Source organism: Pituophis catenifer, unplaced genomic scaffold (assembly GCF_029215685.1).
Source record: "Pituophis catenifer annectens isolate HBS135680 unplaced genomic scaffold, rPitCat1.0.hap2 SCAF_5, whole genome shotgun sequence".
NCBI classification, from domain to species: Eukaryota; Metazoa; Chordata; class Lepidosauria; order Squamata; family Colubridae; genus Pituophis; species Pituophis catenifer.
This window is the reverse complement of record NW_027256885.1, coordinates 15,665,446-15,687,433: the sequence shown is the minus strand read 5'-3', so window position 1 is coordinate 15,687,433 and position 21,988 is coordinate 15,665,446. Positions and strand designations below refer to the sequence as shown.

At 49.8% G+C, this 21,988-nt stretch overlaps 1 protein-coding gene across 3 annotated transcripts in view; it reads right to left on the bottom strand.

The window, feature by feature from the left end:
- LOC139317386 (CCR4-NOT transcription complex subunit 1-like) overlaps positions 1 to 21,988 on the bottom strand; it is a 125,158-nt gene that overhangs the window by 60,662 nt on the left and 42,508 nt on the right. Inside the window, exons 2-5 of one of the 3 annotated variants that reach the window (XM_070944421.1) lie at positions 17,771 to 18,042; positions 8,856 to 8,963; positions 1,816 to 2,041; positions 640 to 983 (exon numbers count right to left, since the gene is read on the bottom strand). In XM_070944421.1, coding sequence (XP_070800522.1) covers positions 978 to 983; positions 1,816 to 2,041; positions 8,856 to 8,905 — 282 coding nt within the window. In that variant the 5' untranslated portion in view covers positions 8,906 to 8,963; positions 17,771 to 18,042 and the 3' untranslated portion in view covers positions 640 to 977. Of the gene's footprint in view, positions 1 to 639; positions 984 to 1,815; positions 2,042 to 8,855; positions 8,964 to 17,770; positions 18,043 to 21,988 lie in introns of those variants that run through there. The other 2 variants (XM_070944420.1, XM_070944422.1) reach the window with 2 other exon arrangements.

Below are 21,988 nucleotides of genomic sequence, written 5' to 3'. Positions count from 1 at the left end.
CAGCTCCAATCTCCAGAGAGGCTCCAGGCCCCTCAAAAGCCCGTTGCATTCCGATGTCTTTGGACAATGGAGCACAGACTTGGGCGATTCTACCTTGGAGACCTTGAGAAGTGAATGGAGGGAGGGGCAAGGGGAGCTATGCCCAAGGCCAGACCCACCCTTTCTTCCTCTGCATTTGTGAGTGACATCTGGGATGAGGCCTGGGGGCTCCTGAACCTCCCCTCCCAGCCCGATCTTAGGGTCAGGTGTATAAGTTGCTGGTGAGGGGAGACGATTGAGACAACTGGGCCCTTCTTCACTCCCACAACTGTAGACAGCAACATCTGGAGAAGGAGGGGCTTCCTCTGCTTTGGGGGAGGAGAGAAAAGATGCAGCTGCCCAATGGGGGGGGCAGAAATCCTCCTTTTGTTCGAGTTCAGGTGGACCTGGTTCCTCCCCTCCAGACCTTCAGGCTCTGGGGATCTGCAGAGGCCCCTTCCCCCTCCCTTCCTCCATCAAACCTCTCAGACTGGCCGTCCTGCTGGATCCCTTTTTTTTTGTTTGTTTTAATTGAAAAGTTTTATAAGAAATTGTCAGGTGTGCTTCCTTCAAAGTCCAGGAAAGAATGAGCCAAACTCCATTATTATAGAGTAATGTACTTTTACTGGAAAATGAAATGAACGCTGCCAAGGAAAAGCTGAAACTAAAGCAATAGGCGCGACAGTTGCATATAGAAAGCATCCCCTCCCACTGTCCATCATCAATCACCCAATCCAAAGGTCTCCCAGAGGTCAGGTGGAAGCACGTCTGGCATCGTCATCAATCAGGAACGCGATGACGGTTGACCCGATAGCCACTTCGGTGATTAGGTTTCGTTTCTTCAAAATCCTCCAGCACACTTCCCCCCCCCATGGTCTCTAATTCTCTCCCACCCGTTTCTTATGGCAGCCAAAGCAGTAAGTCAGAGGCTGACATTCGGCCCCTCCAGAGAAAAGACGTTAGTCCTAAACAGGGAAAAGAAAGGAAGAAAAGAAAAATTGCAATACAGGCATTAAGGTTTATCAGGATATTTGGTATGAAACAACTGTACTTTCTTTGGTGCCCGGACATCACGTTTGTTTACCCACTCAGCTTGAGACAGAGGAAAATGTTTCCAGGCCACCATATATTGCACCTTACCGTGGTGCTTCCTAGAGTCTAAAATTTCTTTGACTTCGAAATGTTGTTCCCCTTCTATCAGTATGGGGACCGGAGGGGAATCTTGGTCCAGTCGTAAAGGGGACAAATGTTCTGGTTTCAACAAGCTAACATGAAACACAGGGTGGATTCGTCTCAAAGTTTTTGGCAACTCCAATTCAACTGTTACTGGATTAATAAATCTAGAGACCAGGAAAGGACCCACATACTTGGGTCCAAGCTTTTTTGATTTCTGTGAAGTCTGTAAGTATTTGGTGGAAAGATAAACCCTGTCACCCACTTTATACATATGTGTCGGGGACCATTTTTTATCTGCTTGGGTCTTATGTGCTCAGTGAGCCTCATCTAGGGCTTTTCGAGTTACAGCCCAAGTGCTCCGTAACTGTTCGATCCACTCAATCAAAGATGGGTTTTGTGGGGTGTCTTGTGGTAGCTCGGGGATTGGCACAAATTCCTGACCAGATGCTACCTTAAACGGAGTGAACCCAGTGCTGCTATGGATAGAGTTGTTGTATGCCACCTCCGCAAATGGCAATAGGTCCACCCAGTTATCTTGTTTTTACCCTATCTTGTCACCATGGTGAAGAGAAGCAGTTGTGAAATGAGTGACACAGTTGTTAAGAACGGACGTTGACTTACCTGAACGTCCCTTTTAGGAGTGCTGCGACCACTGTCCATGGCTGGGATCTTCACTTCATATCCTGTCAGTAACTGAGTGAGAGCTGTTAAACTCTCCCTGTTAGGACACGACTCCAGTCCCATGATCCTCCAGTCTATCACGAAGACACAGCAAAACTCCAGAAGAAAACTCCAACAGATAATCCAAACACGGTAACTGGATACACGGCAGACAGTCTGAAAGAAACTGCAACAGCAGAACAACATAACAAACAAGGGAGGGAATGGACAGTGGTCGCAGCACTCCTAAAAGGGACGTTCAGGTAAGTCAACGTCCGTTTTCCAGAGTGCTGCTCCCACTATCCATGGCTGGGACATACCCAAGCTTAATTACTAGGGCGGGAGACTGGATGCCCCGAACCCGTGTCCACGGCTACTCTTTGTATAACTCGTCGCCCAAAGGTGGCGTCCGAAGAAGCGTATGAGTCAATCCGATAGTGACGAATAAACTGTGACACCGAGGACCACGTGGCCGCCCGGCAAATATCTTCCACCGAGGCTTGAGACGCCCACGCAGCGGAGGTAGCCGCGCTGCGAGTGGAGTGTGGTAGAATTCTTCCCGGCACAGGCTTTCCTGATAACTCATATGCCAAAGAGATACACGCCTTGAGCCACCTGCCCACTGTGGCCGCGGATATCTTCTGCCCCATCGAGGTTGGGTGGAAAGAAATCAGCAGAGCCTCTGTCCGGCGAAATGAAGCGGTCCGACAAATATAGATGCGTAGAGCCCTCTTTACGTCCAGTTTATGCCAGCGTCGTTCCGTAGAGTTCCGCGGAGATGGGCAGAAGTCTGGCAAGGAAAGTTCCTGCGCCCGGTGAAAAGGAGTATTTACTTTCGGAAGGAACGTAGGGTCAAGCCTGAGAATCACCATACTGTCCCGGAAAAGACAAAGGTCCTCCCGAATAGAGAGTGCCGAGAGTTCTGACACTCTACGTGCGGAAGTGATAGCCAACAGGAACGTTATCTTAAACGACAGATGTTTCAGCGTAGCCGTCCTAATAGGCTCAAAAGGGGAAACTGTCAGAGCCCGAAGCACCAGAGAGAGGTCCCAGGTAGGGTATCTGTGGACCTGTGGTGGACAGAGATTGGTCGCGCCGTGAAGAAAGCCTCTGATGAGCGGGTGTCGCGAAAGAGAGTCGTAGGGAGGACACTTCAAAACGGTAGACAAGGCCGCAGTTTGTCACCTCAGAGTCGCCGGGGCCAGGCCTTTCTGAAGACCGGAATGCAGGAATTCTAAGACCTCCTCCACCGTCGCTGAGGTGGGATCCACATGCCTCGAAGCCCCCCAAGCGCAGAAGGATCTCCAGGAAGCCTCGTAGATACGGCAAGTGGACGGTCGTCTAGCAGCCTGTATAATCTTGACAACTCCGTCTGACAGATGTGACTTTTTTAGGAGCACGCGCTCAAACGCCAAACGGCCAAGTGGAGCCATTGGGGCTCCGGATGACAGACGGCCCCTTGGAGTAGGACTACTTGAGTGGGCGGAATCACCCAGGGCGGAGACACAGAGAGAGAGAGAGAAGGTCTGCATACCAGGCCCTGCGTGGCCAATTGGGTGCCACCAGAATCAGGTCTGCCTGCTCCCTCAGCAATTCCCTCACGACTCGTGACAACAGAGGAATGGGGGGAAATGCATATAGTAGGCCCTCCGGCCACCGACACCTCAGGGCGTCGCTGTCCTCCGCCGACGGTTCTGGATACCGGGATACGAAGCGAGGCAGTTGGGCGTTCTTTCGTGAAGCAAATAGGTCGATCATCGGAGTACCGAACCTCTGGCAGATCTCTTGAAACAAGCGAGGGTGGAGTTGCCACTCTGCTGGATCTATCTGTTCCCTGCTTAGCCAGTCGGCTCGGACATTGTCCACACCCGAGATGTGGTCCGCCTTTATCGACCTTAGATGATGCTCCGCCCAGTTGAACAGATGTTCCGCCTCGAACATTAGCGACTTTGATCTTGTGCCGCCTTCCTTGTTTATGTGCGCCTTTGCCGCGGTGTTGTCGGTAAGAATCAAGACGTGTCAACCTTCCACCGCCGTCTTGAAGTGACAAAGCGCCAGCCTCACCGCCCTCAGCTCGAGTAGATTTATACTGCAGCGGCTCTCCGTTGTTGACCACTGCCCCTGAGTAACAAGGCTGCCCAGATGTGCCCCCCAGCCTCGAAGACTGGCGTCCGATGTTAGGGTCAGCCTGTCCGGCTCTGTGAAGTTGCAGCCCTGTAGAATCGCCGGTGACAGCCACCAAGACATCGACAGGCGGGTCTGAGGGGGCAAGAACACCCGGTGACTCGAACTGGCACGGCCCGATTTTTGGAAGGGGAGGAGGAACCACTGTAACGCTCGGGAGTGTCTGCGTGCCCACGGAACGATGTTGTAGCAGGACACCATTTTCCCCAGCAGTTGTGATAAGAGCGAGAGCGGTACCTTCTCCAGTGGTAGAATTTGTCGAATCAGGTCGGTGATGCTTTGAGCCCTGTCTGGCGAAAGAAAGACCTGTCCTGTGACCGAATCGATCAGGGCTCCGAGGTGAAGCAGTCTTGTAGCTGGAACAAGGTGGCTCTTTTCCAGATTTATCGAGAATCTGTGGCGTTGGAATGTGTCCAGTACCAGGGCCCGGTCGCACGATGCTTGGTCTGGAGAGGAAGATAGAATCAAGACATCGTCGAGATAGCACATCACTCGCACCGACTGAATTCGGAGAGAAGCAGCCACCACCGCCACGAGCTTGGTGAATGTGCGAGGAGCGGAGGAGAGGCCAAACGTCATCGCCCGGTATTGGAAGTGCCTCCCATCGTACTCGAACCTCAGGAAGCATCTGTGTAGAGGGTGAACCGGAACATGCAGGTAGGCTTCTTTCAGGTCCACCGATTGGAGCAAGTCTCCCAACCGAACCCCCGCTAGTATCGACCGAAGCGAATGCATTTTGAACCTGCGGTACTCCACCGACAGATTCAATAGCTTTAAGTTCAGGATACCGCGCCAGCCCCCTGAGTTTTTGGGGACAAGAAAGAAAGTCGAATAGAAACCCGATCCCCGTTCCGAATGGGAGACCGGTTCTATTGCCTTGATGCTCAACAGATGGGCAATCTCCTGCAGCATCAGTCGGTGTCGCTCCACAGACGTTGGAACTGGGCAGGAGACGAAGCGGCTCGGCGGAGTTCCGATAAAGTCGATAGAGAGACCAGAGGAAATGGTGCGCAGCACCCAAAAGTCCTTGGTGGAAAGGGCCCACTGGTGATGGAACAATTGAAGTCTCCCGCCTATGGACCCTGTGAGAGGCGAGTCATTTGCCTCTGCGAGACTGCCTGAAGTTGGAGCCACGGAAGGGACGCTTAGATTGTGGCTGGAACTTGCTTCGGTCACGAAAGGAATCCCTTCCCTGTGCCCGGTCAGGACCGGCGAAAGAGGGCCTGCGGGAGAAGGAGCCGCCCGAACCTTGAAAGGGACGAAAGGATGGGCGCTGGCTGTAAGGAGTGTACCTCCTCTCTGTGCGTCGGTATGCTGTCGGGAGGATCTTACGCTTGTCACGATCCTCCACCAGGAGCGGGTCCAAGGCAGGTCCAAACAAATTCGGCGCCTTATAGGAAGCAGATGCCAGCCTCCACTTTGCCTTGAGGTCCGCCTTCCAATGTCGAAGCCAGAACAAACGTCTGGAAGAGACAGATGATGCCAAAGCCCTGGACGCAAACTTCACTGAGTTAAGAGAGGCATCTGCCGAATACTCGGTGGCAGCCACAATCTTATTTATGTCCTGGTGCAACCTAGTCTCTTCCGGAGGCAGTCTCTGTTGGAGCTGTTTCAACCAAATCAGCGTGGCCCTATTGAAGAAGGAAGTAGCAGTCGCCGTCCTGATTGCCCAGGCGACTGCTTGATGAGACCTCCGGAAGGCTAGCTCCGCTCTGCGGTCCTCTGACTTAAGACCATCTAGAGAGTCAGTAGACACTAAGGAGTTGGAGGCCAAGGACGCCACAGGTGGATCTACGGTAGGAAGAGCCAAGAGATCCTCTAATTCGGGTGCAGAACAGTACAACTTCCTGTCAAGGGTGCTGGGCGATGTCAGAGATCCGGGTTGACCCCAAGGCGACTGAAGAACATCCAGGAACAGGCGGGGGCACGGAATCACCTCCTTGTCCGGTTTAGCAGACATAAACAAAGCGTCGTGGGGTCCTGCGGACGTAGAAGCGCCAGACGGGTCTACGCCAGGAGTGTTCAAATTGGTGGTAAGACGAGCTTTGTGCAGCAGCGACTTAAACGTCAATGGACGGAACAACCCCGTGAAACCCAGGGAATCCGGTGGTAAATCCTCATCATCTGAAAATTCGATATCTTCCGGGCATTCTTCACCTTGGTCAGAGTCAGCCCGGGAAGAGGAGGCAGACTGTTTCCTATCAGCTCGGATCGAGGCGACTTGATGACCCAGTTGAGCGGGCTGAGCCGAGGATGAGACTGATGGAGGCTGAGACACTTGTTGCATTCCGGCAGCCAAGAACGAAGAAAAAGCTGATGCGAAAAAGGCTTGCATGTCAACAGGTGCCGGGGTAAGCGCCCCATCAGGGCCCCGAAGTCCAGCCGCAGTAGGGGTAAACGTGGCCTCAGGGGGGCGACAAGCAGGTCTCTGGGAGGGAGTGATCCCCGCCCTAGACACATCAGGCAGCGACTGAGAGACACCCTTGGCAAGGTGTAACTGTCGGGCTTGTTGTGTAGCCGCGATGGCGTTCCTCTCTGGAGATGAGGCAGGAGAATACGAAGACGAATAGTCCCGGACAATTGAGTCTTGTTGAATTGCGCTTGTGCCCAGACCCACTTCTGCCACACAGCCGCCAACCTCGCCTTGTCCCACTGTTTCTCCAGCGCATTGTGGCGGCGTTGAGCGTCTCTGTCCAAACCCTTGGAAGGTTTCGACTTCCGAGAGGTGTGGCTGGAAGGCATGGAGCGTTTCTTGGATGCCTTTTTGGCCCGCTTGGCTGGGCTGTGTGGCGGGCTATGGTCTGGCTCAGATGTCAGATGATAGTGCGTGGTCAGCCATGTTGACAAATTGCTCAGACCGACCAAGGAGGCACGGAACTGGCAGGTAAGTATAAGAGGACCGGGTCTTGGATGTAGCCCACAGATGCCAACTGTCCTCTTGATTTATTTTATATATACAAATATTAATATTAATATTATTATTATTATTATTATTGTAAATATCAATAAGTAAGGGGTATGTTAAACGATGAAGTTAGCATGCAAACAGCAATATTAATTCCTTTTCTCTTTTCTTTTTCTTTTTTTTTTTTTGGTAAAAGGTGTAACTATATACAGAAGAAAGGAGGAAGTCCAATACTAAGAGGCTGAGAGCTCTTTTGGCCTAGATTGAGACGTAGAAGTATTTCAAATGTCCAAGGCATAAACTGCCTGTTGCCAAGACAAAAGGCTTCCAAAGGCCAAACTCCGCCCCTTGCTGTAACAGAATGGCGGGCTCAAGCTCAGGGAAAATGGCGGCGCTCAAAGGTCTCTCAAAATGGTGCCCGCTGCCGCCCTCAGGCCCGAGCCAGGCAACCTGCAGACTCCTCAAATTCCAACCGGAACGTTGCTGACCAGTCCGGTGGAAGCGCGATCGAACGGAGGGCGCACCTCGAGGATGACGCTCCTCCAAACGCAAGGGAAAGCGGCGATTTTTGAAACGGTGGCAAGCCTGCGCGCCGAAGCCTTGACTCACGCCGTCGCCGGAAAGCCAGGAGAACGGGGAGCACACTGACAGCGTGACGCTGCCCCGAAGCCGCCGCCGATGTCCAGAAGTCAGCGGGGAGAGCGACAAGCCTGCACGCTCATCCCCTCGCTAGCGGCCAACAGTAGCTTGCCGGATCCGCCCCGAAGTCGGAATCCGGCAGCTGCGACGCTCCAGGCGTGGGCGGCCCGAAAGGACTCACCGCACGCAACAGCAGCCAGAAATAAGTTCACAGAGGCATGAACAAAAGGAATAATCAAAAATAAAGAAACAAAAGCCTAAACAAGAAGAAAAAAATCAGGGAGAGCGGTAAAATTAAAAGACTAAAGTCTAAAACAGCACAGCTCTGAAATTCACTTCAGTTCTTGCCAGTAACTGAGTGATAGACTGGAGGATCATGGGACTGGAGGCGTGTCCTAACAGGGAGAGTTTAACAGCTCTCACTCAGTTACTGACAGGATATGAAGTGAAGATCCCAGCCATGGACAGTGGGAGCAGCACTCTGGAAAATGCTACAATAGGCATGATGACTAGTCATAAGTGCGAAGACCGGTCAAAAGTGCGAGGACCTGTCAGAAATCACTTTTTTCAGCCCTCTGGGTAGTCCTTTTGTGCACATGGACTACTCAGAGGGCTGAAAAAGTTATTTTTAACTGGTCCTCGCACTTTTGACCAGTCCTCGAATTTACAACTGTCCTCACATTTTACGTTTTTTGCCCTATCGTATCACCATGGTGAAGAGAAGCAGTTGTAAAATGAGTGACATGGTTGTTAAGAATGCTGCACGGACATAAATGTGAAAATGGTCATAAGTGTGAGGACCAGTCAAAAGTGCGAGGATCTGTCAGAAATGACTTTTTCAGCCCTCTGAGTAGTCTCTATACACATAGCCATGGCCACCCGGTCACATGACCAGCTAGCCATGCCTACCCAGTCACATGACCTCCAAGCCACGCCCACAAAATAAGCCACACCCACAGAACTGATAGTAAAAAAATTTAGAACCCACCTCTGGTTGGGGGTCACCACAACATGAGGAACTGTATTAATGGGTCGCGGCATTAGGAAGGTTGAGAACCACTGCTTTACAGGTAAAGATCAGCACCCTGAATTGCACCCAGAAGCAAATGGCAACCAATGCAGCTTGTAAAGCTGTTACATGGGTACACTAAGGCATGCTCGTATGTTCTGGTTGAAGTGTCTAAGTTGTATTCAAGTGCAACGTTATGTAGCGAATAGTATAGTAGTCAAACTTCAAGACAAACATAATAGAAAATTCTTCACTTCAACTTACCTGGTGGAAATCTTTCCCGCTACTTTTACCATCGCCACTGAAATCCACATGAGAAAAGAGACAGCGTAGCAAATGCCTGTCTGCTTCAGGTCTGTGCCGGTTCACAATCTAAGATGTAGAAAATAACCTCCAATTACTTTCAAGAGCCAAGCTGAAATGTATAGACATGGCCTCCAGATAAAATATAAGCCAAGATTGAAGCTTTAGTTAGGCAACTAGTTATCTGCAGGATCATTTCCCCCACCAGAAAAGGGTTCCCCCAATACATCTTGTTTTCCAAGAAGGAGGGGGGCTAAGGCAATACAGGCTCCTGAAGTCCGCAACAGTCTCCCCTGGAAGTTAATTAGTGTCATCAAGAAGGATCCTTCTAGAAATTAAGTTCTGTCAGAGGGCATTTGGAATATATCTGATACATTCATATGCCACCTGTCCCACTGACATGACTTTGCCACTGAAACAGTTAAAAAACAGGAAGAAAAAAGCCCCGAAAGACAATCCCATCGAAAACAAGAGATAACTTAAACCAACTTTGACCAACCCTAGGCTTGATGTCAAAGCCAGATTTCCAATGCCTTTCAAAAGGCCAGCAGGAGTGGGCCAAGTCTAATTTCTGGGGAAAGAATGTTCCAGAGGATCGGTTCTGGGGCAGACAAGCTCTCTTCCTGCCTCTTGCAGCTGGCACTCTTTGGGGACAGGGTCAGAGCATACCTTGCCTGCCAGCTCTAACAGGATGGGTAGACATCACTAGAATGAAAGGATCCCAGATGTAACACAGTCCCAAGACATGAAGGGCTTTAACCAGCCCACCTCCAAATTTCACCCTGAAGTACGCTAACACTCAATACAGCTCATGGAGCATGGTGTCCATGAACAAGTGACTGACACTCATAACTGCCTGTGCTACTGCACAGTGCAATGTTCCAACTGCTTTCCAATGGCAGCCTCACATAGAGTGCATTGCAATAATCCAAGTGGGAGATGACTAAAGTGTGGGTAACCATGAGCAGGGTTTCCCTATCCATATGAATGGATGCACAGCACAAAGCTGTGTAAACTCCCCCTTGATCATGGCTGCCACCCTGTATTTCAAGCAAGAGCCCCAAGACTAGGAGAACCTCCATGCATGCCCAAGGAGAATTTAGTAGTAATTCTGAGTAGAATTTAAAACAAGGGGTGGAACATTCCTAAAACCAGGGAGTCCTAAAACCCAAAGCCATTCAATCTTACTAGGGTTGAGCCTGTTGTTCCCCATACAGGCCCCACAGCCTCCCGGACAGCAACAGGACCCCCATAGCATCACCTGGACAGCCTGGGACAGAGATGTCTATCTGGGTATGATTAGCACAGTTTATATACCTTCCTTCGATCCCATGGATGATCTCATCTTCCTGTACCGTTTTTCCCTGAAAATAAGAGCCTGTTTTATATTTTTTTGAATCCCGAAATAAGCACTTGGCCTTATTTTCGGAGAGGTCTTATTATTTTGGGGCGCGTGGAGCAAGATGGGGCTCCTCTTGCCGTCTTACCCGATTTCCAGCTCTGCGTTTAAATATTTTCAGGGAGGGCTTTTTTTTTTGAGGGGGAGGCTTATTTTAGCGCATGCGCTCAAAAGCCCGATTGGGCTTATTAACAGGGAATGTCTTATTTTTGGGGAAACAGGGTAGATGTTCAACACGAAATCCTATGGTACTCCAAATTACAGGCCACAAACTGGACCCCACTTCCTTATCATTACCAACTGGAACTGGCTCAAAAGGAAGGAGAACAGCACAACACTGTGTCACCAACCCCCACCCATCCACCCAAAGTCAGTCCAGAAGGATACCATGACTGATTGTATTGAAAGCTGCTGAGAGGTCAAGAGCAAGGTCAAGACTTCCCCTGCCCTGCTCTTGCCAGAGATCATTCAAGAATGCCATCATTGTCATCTCATATCTGGGCCTGAATCCTGACTGAAAGGGGTCCAGATAATCCACTTCTTCCATAGTTCTTTGAAGCTGCTGTGCAATCAACTTCTCCACCTTACCCCAAAAGTAAAGCTTGGAAACTCAATATAAATTGCCCAGTACTGTTGTGTCCGTGATGGCCGCTTAGGGGAGGAGCCTCCTTATCAGACAATGGAACCATCTCTCGAAGAGGATTTAACCACCACTACGATGCATCCACGTTATCTCCCAAGAGGCCTTAGCCAACTAGGGGAGACATGCATCTATTACAGAGCTGGTATAGCTAACAACCAGAACCTTATCTACTTCTTCAGGTCAAAAAGGATTAAAGTCAGGAAAATGAGTCAATTTGCTTTCAAAATGTGTGCAGCCTAATATAAAAACTGAATTACCTGCCTCAATTCCTCTACTAGAATGGTTTTATATAGCCAGTTATGTTTTTAACCTGAAAAATAGAACATACTAACAAAAACGTGTAACTAAAAATTAACTGTATACTTACCATAAATGCTAAATATAAGAAAAGGTGCCTTTTAGAGTAGCAATATATTCCAGAGAACATTTTCTTCATCCTACAGTCTAATCCAGAAATGTCAAAGGTTTTTGATGTAGCAATGCAATCAAACATGGAAAATATCGGAAAAGACTGGCCAAAAACACGGGGTGGATCAAAACCTCTACTCTTACTTTCAGAGAATGGACGTTGTCTTACCTGAACGTCCCTTTTCTGGGCGCTGCGTACACTATCCATGAATGGGTTAATGCTTCAGCCTTTGGCAAACAACTGAGTGTTAAATAAAGACAAAAGGACTTCCCCCTTTCCCCACTGCTCAGCCACACCCCCAATCCCATGATACCCCAGTCTGAGCGAAGGTGTGGCACAGAATCATTGACAGAGCCAGGATGTAGAAACAACCAAAACTTTATTAACAGACCAGCTCCAACATGGCCAGAACTAGATAACGGAGAAAAAATCACCGCCGGGCAGGAAGCCCAAAGATACGGGCGGGAATGGATAGTGTACGCAGCACCCAGAAAAGGGACGTTCAGGTAAGACAACGTCCATTTTCCTGTGTGCTGCTCCCACTATCCATGAATGGGATATACCCAAGCTTACGTCCCCTGGGCGGGGGGCTGACTGCCCGCAGTCCTCTCCAGTCGCAACCCGCTGGAGCACCCGGCGGCCAAACGCCGCCTCAGCTGAATCATAAACGTCTATCTTGTAGTGCCAGATGAAGGGCGACACAGAGGACCAGGTTGCTGCTCTGCAAATATCAGCTACAGAGGCCTGTGTAGCCCAGGCTGCAGACATGGCCGCGCTCCTGGTTGAGTGGGGAAGGATGTTGCCTGGTGGTTGACTGGAATTCAAGTCGTAGGCTAATGCGATGCAGGCCCTGATCCATCTGCTGACCGTGGGGACTGAGATCTTCTGCCCCATGGACGCAGGGTTGAACGAGACTAGGAGGGCTTCTGTGTGACGGAAGGAGACAGTTCTGTGTATGTATGTCCGAATCGCCCGACGGACATCTAGAGTGTGCCAACGCTTCTCCCTGTGGTCCTTTGGGGACGGGCAGAAGTCTGGCAGGATAAGTTCCTGGGCCCGGTGAAACCAAGAGTTCACTTTTGGGATGAAGGTCGGGTCCAGACGGAGAACCACGGAGGAATCCTTAAAAATGCAGAGGTCTTTACGGACGGAAAGGGCCGCTAACTCTGAGACTCGCCTCGCTGAAGTGATCGCTATGAGGAAGGTCACCTTGAGGGTCAAGTGTTTGAGGGAGGCCGAGTCCAGTGGTTCGAAAGGAGGGCCTGTCAGGGCCCGTAACACTAGTGATAAATCCCAGGATGGGTAACGGTACACTGCAGGTGGGTGTAGGTTAATTGCCCCATGGAGGAACCCTCTGATCAGCGGGTGATGTGATAGGGACTGGTATGGTGCACAGGAGATGACGGTCGATAAGGCTGCGGTCTGACGTCTTAGGGTCGCTGGGGCCAGCCCCTTGTCTAACCCTGCCTGAAGGAACAGTAAGATGTCTTGAATCCTTGCTGTGGTGGGATCCATGTGGTGCTCGGAACTCCAGCTGCAGAAGGCCTTCCAGGATGCCTCGTAAATCCGAGTTGTTGACGGACGTCTGGCCGCCTGAATAGTGCTGACAACGCAATCTGGCAAGTTGTCTTTCTTCAGGATGACCCGATCAAATGCCAGACGGCTAATTGGAGCCACTGCGGTTCTGGGTGGTTGACCTCGCCCTGGCACAGTACCACCTGGTGTGGCGGGATCACCCACGGTTGCTCCACTGACAGGGCCACCAGGTCGGCGAACCACGGTCTTCGCGGCCAATTTGGGGCCACCAGGAGTAGCTTGGCCCTCTCTGCCAGTAACTTCCGCACCAGGCGAGGGATCAGCGGGACTGGCGGAAATGCATATAGGAGACCTGCTGGCCACTTGCAGTGAAGGGCGTCGTGGTCTTCTGCTTGTGGTGTCGGGTAGCGTGACACGAATCGGGGGAGCTGGGCGTTGGCTGGAGACGCGAATAGGTCCACCACTGGTCTCCCGAACCTGGAGGTGAGCTCCCTGAAGAGGTGGGGGTGGAGTTGCCATTCCACCTGATCTATCGTTGTCCGACTGAGCCAGTCTGCTCTTGCGTTGGCTGACCCTGAAATGTGGTCTGCCCTGATCGAGAGCGGGTGATTTTCCGCCCACTCGAATAGGACTTCGGATTCTAGCATCAGGGTGCGAGATCTCGTGCCTCCCTCCCTGTTCACGTGGGCCTTGGCCGAGATATTGTCTGTCAGGACCAGAACGTGCCGGCCCTGAACCGTGGCGCAGGGCTAATCTGATTGCCCAGAGTTCCAGCAGGTTGATGCTGTTGCGTTGTTCGGCCTTGGTCCACTGGCCCTGTGCCACCCCGTTGTGCAGGTGCGCCCCCCATCCTCAAAGACTTGCGTCTGTTGTGAGGATCAGTCTGTCCGGGTCTAGGAACTCTGAGCCCTTGAGGAGCGCAGTGGATGTCCACCATCTGAGGGAGAGACGCACCTTGGGGGTGAGGTGAACCTTGCGTTTCGAGTTGGCCCTCCCCGAACGTTGGTAAGGGAGTAATAGCCATTGGAGAGCCCTCGAATGTTTGCGTGCCCACGGAACGATGCCGAAGCAGGAGACCATCTTCCCCAGGAGGCACGATAGTTGGAGGAGGGTGGCCTTCCTCCCTGACAGGATTTGAAGGGCCAGTTGCTGGAGACTCTGGACCCTGTCCGGTGATAAGAAGACCTGTCCTCTGGAGGAATCTATTACTGCCCCTAGGTGGAGGATCTGAGTGGAGGGTTGAAGGTGGCTCTTCTCGAGATTGATTGTGAACCCGTGGTTCTGAAACGTTTCGAGGACTAGGTGTAAGTCCCTGACCGCCTGATCATGAGTTGTCGAGAGTATCAAGATGTCGTCTAGGTAGCAGAGGACCCGGACCGGGATGGCTCGCAGTTTGGCTGCCACCACCGCCACAAGTTTGGTGAAGGTGCGGGGTGCCGATGATAGTCCGAAAGGCATGGCCCGGTATTGAAAGTGTTGGCCTGCGTATTCGAACCTCAGGAATTGCCTGTGGTCCGGGTGAATGGGGACGTGGAGGTAGGCTTCCCGAAGATCGACTGATTGGAGAAGGTCTCCTCGTCTCACCCCCGTTAGAATCGATTGAAGTGAGTGCATTTTGAACTTGTGGTATCGCACAGACAGGTTCAACTTCTTTAGATTCAGGATGGCCCTCCATCCCCCTGAGTTCTTGGGGACGAGGAAGAGGCTTGAATAGAACCCGGAGCCCTGGTGGGTTGGAGGTACCATCTCTATGGCTCTGACCTCCTGAAGGTGGTTCAGTTCTTGGGACATTAGGGCCCGAAGTTCGGAGGACTGAGGGACCGGGCACTGCACGAAGCGCTGAGGCGGCGGACCTGCAAATTCTATTGATAGTCCAAATGAGATGGTGCGCCTTACCCACGAGTCCGAGGTCGACCGGGCCCATTGGTGGTGGAAGAGGAGCAGTCTTCCCCCTATGGGCCCCTCGGTCTTGGAGTCACTTCCCCCTCCTGGCGGGTTTGAAGCCTGCCCCACAGAAGGGCTTTCTGGATTGCTGATTCCTGCCCCGGTCCCGTGACTGCTGCCTGTCATGTGGTCTGTCACCTCCCATGTAATTGGAGTGGTGCGAGAAGGACCCCCTGGGCCCTGAGCCAGGCCGAAAGGGCTGTTGAACCGGATAGGGGAAGTACCTCCGCCTCTTGGCGGCGGTAAGACGATGGCAGGATCTTCCTCTTATCCTTGTCCTCGACCAGGACCGGATCCAGGGCTGCTCCAAAGAGGTTCGGTGTCTTGTAGGGAGCTGCAGCCAGCTTCCATTTGGCCTTAACATCCGCTTTCCAGGGGCGCAGCCAGAAGAGTCTCCTAGCCGTGACGGTGGAGGCTAGGGCCCTTGATGCGAATTTTGCCGAGTTTAAGGAAGCATCAGAGGCGTACTCGGTGGCCGCAATAATCTTGTTGATGTCTTGTTGTAGCCTGGTGTCCTCCGGAGGGAGTCTTTCTTGCATCTGGTGCAGCCAAATGAGGGCCGCCCTATTGAAGGACGTGGCTGTGGATGTCCTGATCGCCCAGGCTACTGCTTGGTGTGTTTTGCAGAAGGCCCACTCTGTTCTCTTCTCCTCCACTTTGAGCCCATCCAGTGCCTCTGTGGAGACCAGTGATGGAGATGACAGAGCTGCGACCGGCTGGTCCACAGTAGGGAGGAGTAGTAGATCCTCCAGCTCCGGGGCCGAACAGTAGAGCTTCTTGTCTAGGCTGCTTGGTGTAGTCTGAGAAGCCGGTTGCCCCCAGGCGTTTTGGATGACATCAGAGAACAGCTGTGGACAGGGGATGCAGTCCTTTTCCTGTTTGGACGACTTGAACAGGGCATCGTGGGGCCCCACTGTGGAGGTTGGTGTAGACTTCACCTCCCCTGGCACTCCCAGGTTAGTTGTGAGTCGCGCTTTGTGGAGGAGCGACCTAAATAGTGCTGGTCGAAAAAGGCCAGTGAAAGCAGGCGTGTCTGGGTTCAGGCCCTCATCTTCTGAGAACTCGACGTCCTCGGGGGCCTCATCCGCTTGATCTGACTCCTCGGAGGACTCTGGTGCCAAGGGGGCCAAGGTCTTGTTGCGGACCTGCTGGTGAGACCCCTGGACCTGAGCTGGTTGAGGAGGTGGGGCTGCCTGCTGCCAGCTGGCGGCTAAGAAGGATGATAGCGCCGTGGAGAACATGGCTTGGAAGTCCAGATGTGATGGCGGTGGCGGCCCCCCCTGCGCTCCTGCGCACGGGGCAGGGCTGTGCGAAGGCCCCGCTGGTGAGAGGGGCGCAGATTCACTCTGGACAGGGGCGGGGGAAGCGACCTGCTGGAGCCCCCTGTCAGGACCGGGGTCGCCGGGGTCTGGGCTAGATCCGTCCAGGTGGCCATCGCGGAGGCTGACTCCCTAAGGCGTGGAAAGCGTAGCGCTTTCTGGTCTTGGCCCCCTGGTGGGGGACATAGCCAACGCATTTTGGGCCTTGGCGCACTGTCTCTCGAGTGCCTGATGGCGTCTTTGCGCGTCCTTGTCCTGGAAGGTTAGCCCCGTCCCAAATTTTGACCTGTGGCTAGGGTTTTCAGACCTCTTCCTGGAACTCTTTTTGGATGATTTAGCCCCCTTGCGAGGTGGGCTCAGTTCCAGTTCCGGGTCTGAGGAGAAAGGGGAGTCAGACATGGCGCGATGGGGCTGTGCTCTGTTCCCTGAGCAAGGCTCCCCCTCTCCGCTGTGTGATTCCGGCGAGACTTGAGCGCTCTGCCCCGCCCAACGAGTAACAGCAGCTGAGAGCCCGAAGGTCTCACCAGCTAACTCTTATCGCAGGCACCCCACTTGAGGGCTTGGTGGGCCTGTCGGAGCTGCAGGAAAATGATTGCCCATGATGGCGGCCCACGTGGTCTCCAAGATGGCGGGTGCCACGTGGGATGCGGCTCGGGCGCCTTCTGTATGCACAGGACTTATGCTGGAGGCCCGGGGGTCCAGCCAGCTGCCGTGCTTCTTATCCGCTCGGCGGGGGCTCTTTCTGAGGCGCTGCGGTGGCTGGCAGGGCTAGCCGGGCGAACCGCGGCTGCAGGCTGCTGAATCCGGCGTGGATCCAAGCCGATCGCTCTCCTCTTCACCCCGCGCGGCTTCGAGCAGCTTTGAAAATTGGCGCCGATAGTGCCGGGCGAAAGCGCTGCGTGGGCGGCTCGGCTTCCCGAACCCGACGCCCAGCTGATCAGCGCTGCCGCTAAGAGTGGCGATTAGCGAAAAAAAAGGGAAAAAAATTAAATAAAGCAGTGAACTAGAAGAAAATCCCCGGGGGAAGGAAATACTTAAAAATAAAATAAAAACCTAGGCGTCCCTGAGAAGGGAAGGAGAGAAAAAAGGGAAAGCAATACCTTAAGGCAGGAGCTCCCGGGAAACACTTCAGAGTTTGCCAAACAACTGAGCGAAGACTGGGGTATCATGGGATTGGGGGGTGTGGGGAAAGGGGGAAGTCCTTTTGTCTTTATTTAACACTCAGTTGTTTGCCAAAGGCTGAAGCATTAACCCATTCATGGATAGTGGGAGCAGCACACAGGAAAAAAAACTGTAACAAAGTACTTATTGGCACTGACTGAACTCTGACTCAGCACTTTTGACACTTCTGACAGCAAACAAAATTAAGCACAGGAATTTTAATAAGTGGTAAATGAATTTAGCCCAAGCCATCTAACACAATTTCGATACTAATCTGGAAACAGCAAACTGTCAGTTGATGTCACTAGATGAAACACAGCTTTTACCAAATGGATTACAATAAGACCCATGGTTGTTATATGAAGAAATTCAAGGAGTAGGAAAAGCAGTGGTATAAAATAAGCTGAGAATAAGCTTATCTTCTTTCCATCACAATTTCGAAGTAGTGCTACGCTCCCCACTTACATGTTGTATTTCCTGCTGGCTGGCTCGGTAGTTTTTCTTAGTTAAATTGTCCACCAGGTAGCTGATTTGAGACAAGGCCAGCGAGAGCGAGTCAAGATTCATTGCTGGTTGGGGCGGAAGCAGGCGGCCGAGCCCGGTGCAAAATCACCATTATTCCCCTTTAGTCACCTCAGAGACAGGTTAATTTTTTTCCACTTAGCCTATATCTCAAGTTATGTTGTATCTTTAGTTCTTCTTTCCCAATACTCCCACTATGTCCTGAAACATGGCACCTGGAAAATAAAGCAGACATTTTTACATTAGCATTAATAAATACTACCTTCCATTGTATTCTGAAAAATGGTAGGAGCTGCAAAGTTTAAGCTTAACACCCAAAAACATAGACCAAAGCTGAGAGAAGGCACATTTGGACACCCAATCCATAACATCATTTCCAATGCACAGAAACTTCCTAAAATATGAGGGTAATTTTTTTGTATTTCATTGTTCATTCACTGAACATTCTATTAATCATGCAATAAAATGGTTTACTGTGATGCTAAATACATGAATTCTGAGTCAACTATAGCAAATATGATTTCAGATACAGCCAATACACAGCCTGGAAACTAGTCTCCCGAAAGGTTTTTTCAGAATGGAGAAGGGACCTCAAACATACTCAGCCATCTGGTCCAACCATTCTTCTCCTCCCATTTACTATATGACAAACATTAAAGGGCACTGGCTACTTTTTTACCACCATACGTTCACACTCCCTCCCTGCCTCAAAACTCCAATAAACAATTCTAATTCTGCAAGAGGAATTATGGTAAGTGCCTCTTTACTTTGCATATTGCAGACAAATTTCATGGATCATTAGTACACCCTAGAGCAGGGTGGATAAGGGTGAATGACAGATAATATAAATAATAACAGAAACCTGATTTAAAAAAACAATGAATGTATCTCAAAGATACAATCATGAACTCAGTCCATTTTATTCTTCTAGAACAGTGGTTCTCAACCTGTAGGTCACGACCCCTTTCACAGGGGTCGCCTAAGACCATCGGAAAACACATATTTTCAATGGTTTTAGGAATAATTTTATGGTTGGGGGTCACCACAACATGAGGAACTGTTGGTACGCTCCCATAGAGAGGGGCTCCTCCGGGTGCCGTCAGCCAAACAATGCCGACTGGCGGCCCCCAGGGGGAGAGCCTTCTCTGTGGGGGCACCTACTATCTGGAACGAGCTCCCCCCAGAGATACGGAGGATCCCGGATCTGCGCACCTTCCGCCGCGCCTTAAAGACCTTACTATTTCACCAGGCCGGCCTGGCCTAAATTTCCCCCTCTTTTATAAAAGATTTTTAAAATTTTAAATATCTTTTAGTACTTATATATTCAATTTTAAATTGGTTTTAAAAGTTTGGGGTTTTAAATTTGTCGGGGCCAAAATTATTTAATTTGATTTTATTCTATTTTTAAATTTTGTATTGTATGTGTTTTTATTGTTTGGCTGTGCACCGCCCTGAGTCCTTCGGGAGTAGGGCGGTATAGAAATCTAATAAAATGAAATTAAATTAAATTAAATTAAAGGGCCGTGGCATTAGGAAGGTTGAGAACCACTGTTCTAGAGTCTGTTGTAGTGGTTAAAGGCAACAAGTCAGAAACTGGGAGACTGTGTTCTAGCTTAGGCACAAAGCCAGCTGGAGACTTTGACTACCTTTGCTCAGTCCTAAAAATGATCTGGATAAGGAGGACTGCAGAGAAGAGGAACAGAAATATGAAACAAAAATGACAGAAGATGAATGTCTAACAATTTGAGGCATGTATTTCTGGATTGTGATTTTCTATATTATGCCTTTATTGGATTGATTTTATTGATTCACCAGGAAATATTGGCATGGTGGTGAGAATGACAGTGACATTGCGACATCTGGACATGATAATCATTGTTGTGAGTAGTGTCACTATGGCTGAGACCAACAAGAGAGGGCTGCACGTGGCATAGCAGGCACAGGGTCAAAGCTGGATTGCTGGTGAAGTGGCAAAGTACAAACCACTTCTAATGAGAGACAAAATGGCAGCGGAGAGAGTGATGTAGGCAGCCACTGCAGCTGGGATCCGTGGCAATGACACCTATAGGAAGTAGTGAACTTGGGAGCAAGACTAGTTGCCGGGTTACACTGCAGACCTTTGAATGCTGGGGAAGGGAGATTGAGTGAAAAAATGAGGGAAGCAGGATGACCAAGTGAAGTGTAAGAGGGATGGGATCCTGAGGTTTAACACCAACTCACAAGGTATCCTAAATGAGCACAATCTTGTTGAAATTTGGGAGGTTGCATACAGTAGCGGCCAAATTTGTGGAAACCTTTTGGGAGAAGTGTATTTTTGAGGTTTGATGGCTAATAACCACCTTTTTTGGAGTAGTACCATAAAATTATATATCAATGGAAAGATAATTTAATCAAGAATGTAATGCAATAACTTTTATGAAGGATTTGCTATTAGAATAACAGTTATAAAGAAGAAAAGTGAAACACATAGAGATATACAAAAATTATCACCATAGGAAAAAAAAAAGATATACAAAAATTATTACCATGTCAGTTAATACTTAGTTGGGTAACCTTTAGCATGAATTATGGCCTTACGTCTTCCCATGGAGTGAACCAAGTCTTTTAGGTCTGCAACTGTTATAATGTGAAACCAAGATTGAATGATTGCTTCTATTAACTGGGTTTTATTGCTGGGTCGTTTCTGATGAACAAGTTTCTTTTGTTGGTTCCATAGATTTAAGGTCTGGGCTATTCCCAGGCCATTCCAGCAGTGGAATATGATTATCTTGAAACCACTTTTTGCACATAGCAGCAACATGACATGGAGCTGAATCCTGTTGAAATATAAATGCTTCATTGTCTTGGAAAAGATCATGTGCGGAAGGCTTCAGTTTGGGCTCAAGGATTTCATTAATGTATTTTTGGTCATTTATATTCCCATTAAGGGACATGGTGGCTCAGTGGCTAAGATGCTGAGCTTGTCGATTGAAAGGTCGGCAGTTCAGCGGTTCAAATCCCTAGTGAGCTCCCGTGATTTATCCCAGCTTCTGCCAACCTAGCAGTTCAAAAGCACATAAAAAATGCAAGTAGAAAAATTGGGACCACCTTTCGTGGGAAGGTAACAGCGTTTTGTGTGCCTTTGGTGTTGTCATGCCGGCCACATGACCATGAAGACGTCTGACAACGCTGGCTCTTTGGCTTTGAAACGGAGATGAGCACACACACACCCGGAACGACTAACACATATGTGCGAGGGGAACCTTTACCTTTTATTCCCATTAATCACACAAATTCTGCCCACACCTTTTGATGTTATACAACCCCAGATCATAACACTGACTGTTTCACAGTACATGTAATGCAATCAGGATGCAAATCTTCTCCGATTCTTTTCCTTATGTATTTTATGCCATCATAAAATGTGATCATGGTCTCATCACTCCAAATAACACCGTCCCATTGTTCCTCTGTCCAGGTAACATGGATTTTAAGTGTTTTAGTCTTTTCAATCTTTGTTTGAGAGATAAAAGTGGCTTTTTTCATGGAATTCTAGATTTTAGGCCAAATTCCTGCAGTCTGCGCCGAACAATCCTTGCACAACTTCACATTGCATTGCACCATTTCATCTTGCATACCCCCAGATGATTTTCTTCTGTCACATAGGCACAGTCTCTTAATTTGTCTCTCATCACTTGCTGTTGTGCACCTTTTCTTGCCTTTACCAGTGTGGTTTTGTAGTGACTGAGTCTCCTTATACCTTTTCAAAAACTTAAAAATGCCATCTTTGGTTAAGTTTCCATCAATTTTTCTTCTATTTTTTTTATAACTGTAGCCCTGTTCACTTAATAATATACTGCTCAAAAAAATAAAGGGAACACAAGCAGAAGACATCCAAGATCTGAATGAATGAAATAGCCTTATTAAATACTTTGTTCTTTACATACAGTAGTTTATACACTGCTCAAACAACTAAAGGGAACACAAAACTACTGTATGTAACGAACAAAGTATTTAATAAGGCTATTTCATTCATTCAGATCTCGGATGTCTTCTACTTGTCTTCTCTTTATTTTTTTGAGCACTGTATTATTTTACATTGCTTTCTGGGCAACCAGTCAACTCTTTGCACCATTACTTTAATGAGCCTGAGTGGCGCAGCAGACTAATGCTACTGTTAAA